Source organism: Dipodomys merriami, unplaced genomic scaffold (genome assembly GCF_024711535.1).
Source record: "Dipodomys merriami isolate MVZ:Mamm:240054 unplaced genomic scaffold, mDipMer1.0.p SCAF_36, whole genome shotgun sequence".
In the NCBI taxonomy this organism is placed as follows: Eukaryota; Metazoa; Chordata; class Mammalia; order Rodentia; family Heteromyidae; genus Dipodomys; species Dipodomys merriami.
The window spans coordinates 12,462,162-12,475,174 of NW_027205159.1; the positions used below are offsets into that span (position 1 = coordinate 12,462,162).

The following is a 13,013-nucleotide window of genomic DNA, read 5'->3' on the forward strand; positions in this document are numbered from 1 at the left end:
GGCAGTGAGTACATTTCCTGTGGAACATTGTTACCCTTTCCCTAGTTGTTCTCTTTCCATCCCTTTCCTCCCCCACCACCCTCATCCCTTTTCCCTCCCCTTCCGCCCCCCTCACCCCCCCCCGTCTTCCCTGAAGTTATAAAGTTCATTTACAATATACTCTCTTGTGGATATGTTGCAATGTGTCATCCTATGTCTTTGTTTCACAATTTTGTTAATCCTCTTCCCCTCCCCAAATTAGACAAATGTATATACAAGATGCAGGGTATCAAAATCAAGTACAGTAACAAAAGGGGATATACCGTAGGGGGAAGAACATACAAAGGAAACAAAATAATCACATAGTACATTAAAAATAACAACAATAAAGAAAGACCTCTTGGGTCCATATCTTGGGGTTCAATTCACTTAGCATCATGTTATATGGTCATATGTACATAGTTTTTGAGCTTTTTCTGCTCATCTGATAAACTTGTCCTATACATACACTAAGTATTGTAAATGAAGGAAACCATGGGACCTATAATTCCTTGGGTCTGGCTTACTCCACCTTAGGTCTCTAGGACTGACTGTCTTTTCTTGCCAGTCCTGTACTTGAATTCAGGGCCTGGATGCTATCCCTGAGCCTCTTTGTGCTGCAGGTTAGTGCTCTACCACTTGAGTCACAGCACCATTTCTGGCTTTTTCTGTGTATGTGGTACTGAGGAATTGAACTGAGGGCTTCATGCATACTAGGCAAGCACTCTACCACATAGCCACATTCCCAGTCCAGGACTGACTGTCTTATTTCACAATTAGTCAGGTGATTCTTTCTCCATCCTCATATCCACTCTTCTTTCACCTGCAACTGAGAGCTATTCATCTAATTGTTCTTCTCTCAAACCTATGTCCGAGGAATGATAATCAGGACACCATGTCTGTACCAGGAGTGCATGTTTACCATAAGCTAGGTCCAGCATCAAAGCTCTATTCATTATGTGGAGGGGGAAAAGGAAAACAAGAATTGATTTCTATACTCTGCTTTGCTCCAATAGTGTGTGAATTACTTCAGTTAGCAGGGTTGCTATAGGAACCTGTCGTGTAGGGCATGGTACAGATGGACTCTGGTACAGATGAGCTACTGGCCTTTGGGGAGCAGTGTTATCTTTGTGCACCTGCAGTAACTGCTTGGACTCACAATAAGATGGTGGATTCATTGTTAAGCCAATGTCCTGTCCGTGTCTTTCCAGTTGTGACATCCAGCACTAGGGTGAACAGCTTCCTCACATGCTGGACTCCAGGTGGGAGCCTTCCGCATCATACTCTGGATTTATCACCTGTGGCATTTTGCCTTGTCTTCTCTGGGCTTTGCAGCTTCGGTATCCCACTTCACACTTCACTATGCTATATGTCATCCTTTCAGAGCTTGTTTATATCATAAACTTTAAGTTCAATCACTGAAAACTTCATTAATTACAGATTCCATTAAATGAGAGGTACTGTGGGAATTTACAATTTTAAGAGGCAGAGTAAATTGAAGTTTAGTTCAGCATGGGTTTAGAGAATAGCTCAGGTTCTGAGGAGGAATAATTTGGATTAAGAACAATAAGGCATGAATGTCATCAAGATTTTAGGAGACTTGCAGCTCAGAAATGTACAAAGATAATAAAGTTGTGCCTGTAGCCAGATCCTTCCAGTATACAGAGAGCCAATGTCTGATGTAAAGTCTAGTGGATGATGGTGGTGGGAAAGTATATTCAGAAACAGAGGACAGCAACCTGGAGTTGATAGCAAAACCCAAAGGCTAGCCTATATATTGTACACCATAGCACAATACTGCACATACTTTAATTTCAGACTTTTCATTATCTTTCATTATTTCTTAATTGATACTTGTCTATCATCTAATTATTTAACTATCATTCTCTCTATCAACCTACATACCCTTGTAGGTTGAGTAATTGAATAATTGTGTCTATGATTAACAAATGGGTTAAAGGAAACCAAAAGCTTAGAAAATCTGATCAAAGTCATTAATTCTACATGTTGGAATTGTATTTGCTTGAAAAATTGACTTAGATAAAATGCTATCATGAAAAGCATGTCATGACCCATGTATAAATTAAAGTTCATTGTATTTAACCAGAGAGGCATTCTGTCCCCTGAACCTCAGAGAGAAACATATTTTCTTCACACACAACAGTGCTACCCTGGTATTGTTTTTTGTATCTGGGACATCATGTCTGGGCTGAGATACTGAAATCTGGCATGTTGGTGCAGCTGTGCTGGCCCCTTCAAGCCCCTACTGATTTGCATGTGCCCAGAACACAGCCCACTACCCTGAGAAGTTATTGAAAGCTGCTCACACCCTGAGCAGGAGTCAGTCCTAGTCAGCACACAGCATGGACATGAAGGCCCCTGCTCAGTTCCTGGGGCTCCTGCTACTCTGGATTCCAGGTAAGGAAAGACTACGCTGAGGATCTCCTCAGTCTGCTTTAGTCAGTGATGCTTGGCTGTTAATGAAGCTTTCTTATAACATGCTTGATTCTATTTATACTTATTACTTTTCCAATGGCAGGTACCAGATGTGACATCCAGATGATCCAGTCTCCATCCACTTTGTCTGCATCTCCTGGAGACAGAGTCTCCATCACTTGCCGGGCCAGTCAGGGCATTAACAATGCCTTAAACTGGTACCAGCAGAAACCAGGGGGAGCTCCAAAGCTCCTGATCTATAGTGCAAAGTATTTACAATCTGGGATCCCCTCCAGATTTAGTGGCAGTGGATCTGGGACAGAGTATACTCTCACCATCAGTAGTCTGCAGCCTGAAGACATTGCCACTTATTACTGTCAACAGTATTATAATTACCCACCCACAGTGATACAAGCCATAACATAAACCTCCAAGAAGCAGAAGTGTGAGCCTGGGCTGCCCCAGCTGCTTTCCTCATGCTTCCTCTTGCAAGAGTTGTCCTAGAATCATAGGACAGGATCCTGCCCAGGCTAACCTGGACCAGCGAGCTTCTACATCTCAATCTTTGGAGTAAGTGTAATTATAGATGTGTGATACTGGCACTGTGCTAAATGTTGAAATATTAATATTACATTCCAGACTATAAACATGGAAATACTCTGACTTTATCCAGGTTATTTTATTCTTGAATAGATATCCACAATGTGCACAAAAAAACTTCGAAGTTATTTCAAAACTTTTATTTTGAGATTTTTCAATACTTCATGCATCAATTTCATTAGCAAGTAAAGACAGTTTGCCACTTCCCTTTTCTGCTTCAGGTCTTTTGTCCTTTTTTCAATCAGTTTTAGCTTTTCTTATTGCATTTGGAGAACCTCAGTACAATTTTAGGTACAGAAGGTGATAGTGAACATTTCATAGTTTAATGCAGTTTGAGTGGTAAAATGCTAAATAACTATATCAATGAGTACAAAGTTTGTTGCAGAGTTTGCCTATTTATTAAAACATGTATTTTCCATTATTCCTGACCTGCTATGTAATGGATAGCTGTTGATGCTATTAGAAATATTGTTTCACATAAATGAAGAAGCCTATAGTTTTTCTCTTTAACTCAATCAGAATGATGAACTGCAGAGATCAGTTATCTAATTTTAAAAGAGATTTCTACTTGTGGAACATATTCGACTTGCAACATACATTGCCTGAGAAAAATAAGGAATATGACAGAGAGAGAGAGAGAGAGAGAGAGAGAGAGAGAGAGAGAGAGAGAGAGAGAGAGAGAGAGAGAGAGAGAGAGAGAGAGAGAGAGAGAGAGAGAAGCAAAGTAGGAGATGGAAATGAATGGAAGGAGAGAAAGGGAGGGGTGAAAGGAGGATAAATATAGTTTATTTCTATTTTCTAAATCCCAGTTCCACTTATCAATCAAGCTGAAATTATCAAGAGAAACACTGAATACAAATGACACTGTTGGCACTGGGTATCCAGCCATTCTGTGCTCTCCCCTGCAAGGTACACTGAAGGTGAGATGTTTCTTGAGCTTAGTCCCTCTGTACTCCAGACTAGTTCCTATCAAGAATCACAGCAGTGTTCCTAGCTCACTGAATCTTCTCTGTTTTAATCTCAAGAATCAAGGAATCTTTGACAGTCAGAGGAACAACATTGACGTCTTTTATTTATAAAAATAAAAATGGAGAAACCTCAAGATAAAGCAGATCTTCCTTAAGTCAGAAGCCCTCTGAATCTCAGATTGACAAGTGAACATATGCATGCAATTTATGTATCATATTTATGTATATATACCTAATTATGAGATACAGTATGTAATAATTAAATATAAATTATATAAAATATATTATGTGTTATTTTGTATATATGATGTATTATTAGATATTAGTCTATGATTTTTCTGATTTTCCCTATTTTATTGTTTTCACATTTTTTTGTAAAGTTGATATGTAGAGGGATTACAATTAAAAATGTAAAGTAATGAATAGATTTCTTTTTGAATACTGTCACCCTCTCCCTCACTATCTCCAATGTCTATCTTGCCAACTACTCCCCCAGCCCAAGTTGTAACGTTCTTTTCCAATATATTGTCTAATAAGTGTTATTGTCACATTGTTTTGTTATTATATGTTATGTCATTTATGTATCTTCTCAAGACTTACCAAATTTTTTAAACAATATATAGGTGAACTCTTCCATTTTACAAAATATTGTCCTACTGATTATAACTTTACCTGGAAATATATCCAACTAATCATAAGGAATAACTTGGGGAAAAAACTCACTCGGAAAGAGTTTCTATGCTGGGTATTGAAGTTTCCACTACTAAATATCATAAATTAATATTAGGGAAAAGGTATACAAAAAGGTGAATTAAGAGCAAGTTAAAATGACAAATGTAGGGCATCTCTCTTTTATAGGCAATGTTTTAACAGTGGATGTAGGAAGAAATGTATTGAGGAGTTGGAGATGTACTTCAGGGGTTTGTTGCTATTGAAGGAAATACTTAGGATTATGAGATATATGATCATATGAGTGAAAATAGCCAAGGAAAAAATTGGTCCATGGATGGAAGAAGGTAAAATCCCAGAGAAAGGTACAGCAAAGTGTTCAGCACTAGTGTAACAGTTACACAAATGAGGATGCTGAAGCAGATAATTAAGGAACTTAACAGCTGCCACACTCCATAAAGCATGGAAGGGTGGGGCCACCAGGGCACATTGTTTGACCTCAGGCTCACAGGATAGTAGCTGGATTGTGTCTATGGATGTACATTTTACCCTGAGTCTACAGAGACATACATGGAATAGAGTGGCACAGGTGAAAATGCTTGCTTGAAACACATGTTGCAGATGGAAAAAGACAGTTTAATTTTTATTGAGGAACTAGAAGACAGACAAGGAGAACATTCAGAGCCAGAGAACTTAAGCCAAAGTAAAGAGCAGATCACACTGTCCTTCAAGACATGCATGGTTGAAGACCAGCCATCCAATGAGCACAACTTGAAGGAGCAGGAAAACCCAAGGTGGGTTCTAGGTAGACCTGATTTCCTTTTTCTTTTTCTTTTTTTTAGTATTCCACAATCTTTTTTTTAATTGTGAACATACTGTACAGAGGGGTTACAATTACATAGGCAAGATAATGAGTATATTTCTTATCAAGCATTGTAACCTCCTCCTTTGTTTACCCTTCCCTTCGCTTTCCCAGCCTCCCCCTGCCCTCCACCCATTCCTCCCCCCCAAAGTTTATAGTTCATTTTCGACATGACAACTTGAACTTCTCATTGCTGCATTGGGTCCACCTGTATCCTTATTTAAACTACTTGTTTTTCCCCTTCCCCTCCACAAATTATACCGACATCAAATACAGTGAAAGCAGTGGTTATACTGTGGGGGAGGAACATACAAAGCAACAAAGAAATAATCTTATTAATGCGTTAGAAACAATTGCATGAAAGAAAAAAAAACATTTGAATACATATCTTAGGGTTCATTTCCCTAACATCACCTTATCTGACCTTATCTGCTTGACTCATACATATACTAGATATTGCAGATAAGGGAAACCAAGGGACCTATGTTTCTTTGGGCTTGGCTTACTTCACTTAATATAATTTTTTTCCAAGTCTTAACATTTCCTAACAAATGGGGCAATGTCATTCTTTCTGATAGAGGCATAGAATTCCATTTTGTATATATGACATTTTCTTGATCCATTCATCTACTGAGGGACATCTGGGTTGGTTATGTATCTTAGGTATGGTAAATAATGTTGTATTAAACACATGTGCTGGTAGCTTTAGTATAGTCTACACAAGAGATCTTTATGTTCATGATTCCTACCTGAGGCTCAGGGCATAACAGTCTTATTACACAAATTGTGAAGTGGTTGATCTCCACTCTCATATCCACTCTTCATTCCTCCTGAAACATAGCCATTCCTAAAATGTCTTGGTCTCAAACCCAGGTGTGGGGGTTGTGTACCAGGAGTGAATGTTTATCAAAAGACAGGTCCACCTTCAAAGTTCTTCTCATTAAATGCAGGTAAATAGAAAGGCATGAGTTTTACAGTTTCATTATAGCTTCCTTTGGCTTCAGAAGTATCATATTTCAGGCCTCAGATACATCATAACCGGGGTCGAAGTTCATGAATGTCTCAAATCCAGATCCACATGCAGTTCATTTAGTGAAGGATGATGAAGAGAACTTTGACTTTGGCAGGGACTTTCCCTGTGTGTGAGCTTCTGACTTTGAGGAGCAGTGTTATTTTGTGTACCTGCATCAGCTGGGACTCACAATGATGAGAAGTCGATTCACTGTCATGGCAATGCCCTGCTAGTGGCTCCCCAGAGTGAAATCCTGCACTAGGGTGGACAGTGTCCCCACATGCTGGTCCTGATGTGGGAGCCTTCCTCACTGCGCTCTGCCTTCACTGTCTGTGGCAGTTTTTCCTTGCTTCCCATGCTAAGGATGTCTTCTCCATTCCTTGTGGCTTCATTGCCTTGCTCACCCTTTACTGTGTTTCCTTTCATCAAATTTGAACCTGCTGGCACTACAAGTTCTAGCCCAGTTTCTCAAAAATGTTATTCTGAACTGGAAGAGACGATAGCATAAGAACATGAAGGTTTATGAAGCAGAAGAGACTGAAGTAGATGTGAGTTCTTGGTTTACGGAACATCTTATTTTGAGGGGGGTCTTTTGAGGCTATTGATAGGAGTCAGGAATGTTACCTGAGAGATTTGGAGCCTGCTAGCTCAGAAATTCATGAAGATCACCAAGCTACATATATAGCCATGTCTTTTAAATCTTTCCAACCCTGCTGATTTTCATGTGCCCTGAGCACAGCCCACTACCCTGAGAACTTCTTCAGAGGCTGCTCACACCCTATGCAGGAGAAGGTTCCATTCAGCAAACAGCTTGGACATGAAGGCCCCTGCTCAGCTGCTGGGGCTCCTGCTGCTCTGGCTCCCAGGTAAGGAAGAACAATGCTGGGGATTACTCTTCTCATATTAACAGAGCAGCTTGAGGCTTCGTGGAAGTACTTGGATAATATCATTAATTAAATGACTAATTGTTTTAATGTTTCCAATGTCAGCTGCTCATTGTGATGTCCAGTTGACCCAGTCGCTATCCCTGTCTACATCTCTGGGAGAGAGAAGCACCATCACTTGCAAAGCCAGTCAGGTCATTAGCAATTATTTACATTCTTACCAGCAGAGAGCAAGGAAAGCTCCAAAGCTCCTGATCTATTTTGCACCTACTTGGCAATCTGGGGTCCCATGGAGGTTCAATGGAAGTGGATCTGGCACAGAGTTCACTCTCAGCATCAGCAACCTGCAGCCTGAAGATTTTGCCACTTACTACTGTCAGCAGGGTAATTATTTACCTACCCCTGTGACACCAGTCATAACAAAAACCTCCCAGGGAAGCAGAAGTGAGAGCCTGGGCTGCCCCAGATGCTTACCCTGGTGCTTCCAACTGCTGACAGAATATCTCAGATGCAGCATCATTTTTAAGGTCACTGGAAATCATTGGGAGATAGGTTCTGGAGTCAATTGCATATCTTAACTGTCTGTCCTCCTGCTCATCCCAAGCAGCACACACCTGACACTGCCTCTTCTGTGACTTACAAAGAACACTGCTCTGTACTCATGAATGTTCCAGTCTGTCCTAAAATTCTGCGATCAGTCAATAATGAAGCCATTCTAGATATGTCAGGGCAGGTTTTTAAAGGCAAGAAAAAATACCTTGTGGAAAACATTTAAAAAATTTTTTTGAAGAAAAATAGTTGTTAAAATTTATTTGAAATAAAAAATACATATAAATAAATAAAAATTTAGCATGGAAAAATTTATTTGAAATCCATTTTAGATTGCCATGGAATAATTTTATTTGAAGTACAATACGATGTTTGGGGATGCTAAATAATGAAATAAACACTTGAGTTTAGTAATTTAAACATTTACCAATTTCTTGTCAGGGAATTGTTTTACAGCAAATGTATTTTTAAATACGCACTTCAACTTTCAGGTTAAAATAGCCAACATTTTAATCTAGTTCTCAGACAATTATTTTATTTGGATACCGAGTAGCATATTATTGTTTTACACTGCCATTGTCTAAACCATAGCAAGTAGAGTGGAAAAATAAGTTTTTAAATAACTTCAGGAAATATCAAGAAAAAATTAACTAAAACTTTGTATCATGTTTTGGAAGGTTAGAACATGTTTTTTTTTCTGGAGCTTGATCTTAGAGCAGGTATTCAAAGCACCCTTGGCTTCTGTGAAACTGAAGAATGGAAATAAATATATGTGAATAAATCAAATACTTTTAAGACATGTGTGGGAAGTGGCGCTGTAGCTCAAGTGGTAGGGTGCTAGCCTTGTGCTGAAGAGTTAAGGGACACCGCTAAGACCCAGAGTTCAAGGCCCACGACCGACAAAAAAAAAGAATTAAGACACTTGTGGAGTCATAAAAGGTACTGTTACACACATATTATATCTATATTTATCAGAGTAATCAAAAGTTACTCCCATATATCATACAGACATAATTAGAATCATGAATTCACATTTAGTAATTAACATGTATTGTTACACATGGAAATGTATATGGAAGAACAGAGCTGGATTGGGAGGGATGGTTCAGAATGATGTTTCAGAATGATAGGTAAAGATGAATTGTGTTTATAACCTTGCATGTTTAATGGACATCATTTTGTATAGCTATTGATTGATATTAAAAATAGAATTTAAGACAATTGATGTGTATGGAGTTCTCACTTGTCCACACTCTCACCTCTGTCCATGTTCCTAACATATTGTGGATCGATAGGATTGAGTGCTTTCCACCTTCCAATCTTATATGTGATTATAAGAGGTCTCATCTCCTTCAGAATCTAAACAGGAAATCAGAGAGGGAGAGGCGTGCTGGGAAATATATTTCCTGAAGAGACTATTCTGATGGGAGCCCACAGCTGATGACCCAGAGAAGTTACCACCCAACTCTCAGAATATATGCAGAAGGGCATTGCCCAAGACCAGGTACACACATACCTCTTCCTATTAGCAGCTTGTAACCATAGCAAGAGTTTCAGGAAGTCTCAGTTCCTGGAAAATGAGATATTTTCATGAAATATGTAAGGGGCCATTCTCAAATAGAAACATTTCTTGACAAAAAGGAAGCAAACACAACTAAAGATGTATGTAGTATTATTTTCTTTCCTACTCAGAATATGTCCAGAATTCAGGATCATCAAAAGCATCCCTGAGAGCATGTTACGAATACAATATTACAAAACCACTTCACATCTACTGAGTGGGAATCTGACTTTCAGAAAGTTAACAAGTAATCTCTATAATGTTTGGGAAGTTATATTTATAAGAAGAAGAGTATCACCGGTAGAGAGATGTTTTTTACTCCTCAATTACCCTATTAAGAGCACTTCTACTTAAACCACATTTGTCTCTCTCACACAAACATGTGTTTGCACACACACACACACACACACACACACACACACACACACACACACACACACACACATGACACACCTGTGTCATCTTTTTCTATAAGAAAGGACTGACCTAAACTCTGAATAAAGAAGAGTTGGTTTAACTCACAGTTTATATGCAGAAAGTCCCCAATGCTGAATCTTCATCTGTCTGTTCTCTGCTGAGAACTGTCTTGCACGTGGTACAATATGTTGTGTTAATAAAGAGAGAACCAGTTATAATTTGAGGTGGCCAAGCATATGGTTGTCTTCATTTGATAACAGGTGACTATTATCAGAACTGCCTCACTGCATGAGAGTATCTTTAACCCTCTGGTGTGCCTCTTCATCTAGCTCAACTCTGTGCTTTTATTGGTCAACTATTTTGAGAATCAGTTCCAGATATTATAAGTGGAGTCCTTCTTTCCATGCTACAGACATCTTGGATCTTATTGGTTATCACCAGTATTTTGATTCTCAGGTGTGTGTGTGGGAACTCCTGGTCTATTAAAAATGTAGTTAGTTTTGGCTCACCCCAACAACACACACAAAATTTATGAACACACCCATACCTACTGCATAGCAATCTGTACTTTAAGCAGGTAACAGGTACCCATACAAGGTTTTAGAAACTAGGCTGTAGGACCAGTGTATTTTTGCTAAGGAGGTCTTCAATAGGCAAAATTATTTACACACACACAAATATTTATCAATTATAAGATCTCAGGCCTGAGAATAATAATGATATTTAAAAATTTGAGGATATATCAAGATTAAATATTATTCAAAATATTGCCTATAATCCCCAAAAGTGAGAGAAGTAAAGAAGTGGAGATTTCACTGGCCAATTGTTATCAAGTAGCTATCTCCAAAGAAATAGGATAATCTTCTACAGTTGGTTACCAAGGCAGTACAGATAGGTGGAACATGGCCTTGTCTGTATCTCCTAAACAAGACTAAAATGAAAAAGTTTAGGAGTAGTGCTCATATTAGAGGACTTGCTTATCCAACGCAAAGCAGTGTTGAATGTTCAGAATACAAACTCTTTAAAATGTGTTTCTTTGATGGATATTTTATGACTGGAATTTCTCTATGTACCTTGACCTCTAGATGTTGGTCATGATCTCTATAATTCTCTGCCTCTTTAGTCACTGAGAAAGATCAAACATAACCCAATTTAAAGGCCAGCTGAGTGGCCTGCAGCACAACAGTTAAAGGAGCTCCAGCAGGATCATCACCAATTAAAACTATGAAAAGTTGATATGTATAGCTGTTAGCAGTTGTTTACCAGTGCTTCATTGCATACTGTTTTTTGTTAAAAACCAATTGCATAACTACAGAAATTTAAAAAACAATAGGGAAAAGAAAAATAAAAAAGTCTGCAAAATATATGAATATGTAGAATATATTGTAATTCACGTATGGAAACATGTAAAGAACAGTTAGAATTCACTTTATCCATATTACAGTAATGTATGATGTAATGTACAATAATATATAGCAATGTATAAACAGAGAAATAAAGATGATATTTTAATAGGTAGTACAGATTTAACAAATATGAGTAATTCACAGTTAACAAATAGGCATACGTATACATATATTGGTATGTGTATATATGGGTCATCTATAAAACTTGTACCTAGATTTATATATTTATTGTGTGCATATATGCATCTATATGTACATATAGACATGTACATATATACATATAAATGTCCAAATATAGCTGCATAAATAACTACATGTAGCTACAATATACACACAGAGAAATTATCAAGGATCCAATGAAACATAGTTTATCCTTTGCAGAGACTGTCTTAAAGAAAGACATGTAAGTTAGGGAAATGAAACCTAAGATATGTATTTAAATGTTTTTTTTTCTTTCATGTGATTTCTTCTAACACATTTATAAGATTATTTCTTTGTTGCTTTGTATGTCCCTCCCCCACAGTATAACCCCTGCTTTCACAGTATTTGATGTCGGTATAATTTATGGCGGGGAAGGGGTAAAACAAATCATTTAAATAGGGATGCAGGTGGACCCATTTCAACAATGAGATGGACAAGTCAATATGTCGAAAACAAACTTTACAAATTTGGTGCAGGGAAAGGGGCAGGAGGATTTGGAGGGGGATAGGGGGGAGGATGGGAAGGGATGGGAAGAGGAAACAAATGAGGAGACTACAATGCTTGGTAAGAAATGTACTCATTATCTTGCCCATATAAATGTAACCTCTTTGTACAATATTTTCACAATAAAAAAGAAAGACATGTAAGAACACACAGCATGTAGACTTTGAGGAAGCCATGTATATATGGTTCAACAATCTTCTTTCTATACTCATTATTTTTTTGGAAATTTTAAGGAAACAGAAAAAAATCTGATGATCTCTTATGATGATTCTCTTGGTTGGATTGCTTGGAGATGAAAAAATAAACTGACTTGGCTGTGAGAGCTTCTCTAGAGAGAATTGACTAAGAGAGAAGACCCACCCTATTATACACAGCCCCTTCCAAAAGGCTGACATGTCATCAAATAAAAGGGGAAGAAAGTTGTAGCCGCCAAATAGAATATTTCCTCAGTTTCTTGGGTGCCATGTTGTGAGCTTCAAAAATTCTACCCACATGGTAGACTAGACTTTCAGATCTAAGAGTTGCAATCAAGTACTCCATCTTTTATATTGCTTTTACTAAGGTCTTAGCCACAACAAGGGAAAGCTAAGTAACACATCTTCATAACTTAGGCCCTAGCTTACTTTCTAACCAATGATGGAAGATGAATTAGGCACCAGAAGCATTTGGAGTCCCCAGCACTGAATTGAGAGAAATGGCTATTATTTGTAGTGGTAATAATATGTTGAGGTAGATTTTTCAAAGTCAGAGTTTCAATGTGGGAATGTATGTATTAGTGAAGCAAAGTCATTAAACATGAATCTAATCCACGACCTCATGGATTGAATTTATTCCCCTGAACTCATGGACTGGATTTATCCTCAGGAGTGTGAGATGTGGATGTAAACAGCACAAGAGAGCTGCAGGCCAGGAGGTGGATTCTGAGC

At 38.2% G+C, this 13,013-nt stretch overlaps 1 gene segment (V, D, J or C); it reads left to right on the top strand.

Annotated features, from left to right (window-relative positions):
- Nucleotides 1-2,381: 2,381 nt before the first annotated feature.
- Nucleotides 2,382-2,880, top strand: LOC138804266 (immunoglobulin kappa variable 1-6-like). The segment is given in 2 exon segments: nucleotides 2,382-2,436; nucleotides 2,558-2,880. Coding segments are annotated over 2 exon segments (378 nt in total).
- The last annotated feature ends 10,133 nt before the right edge of the window (nucleotides 2,881-13,013 follow it).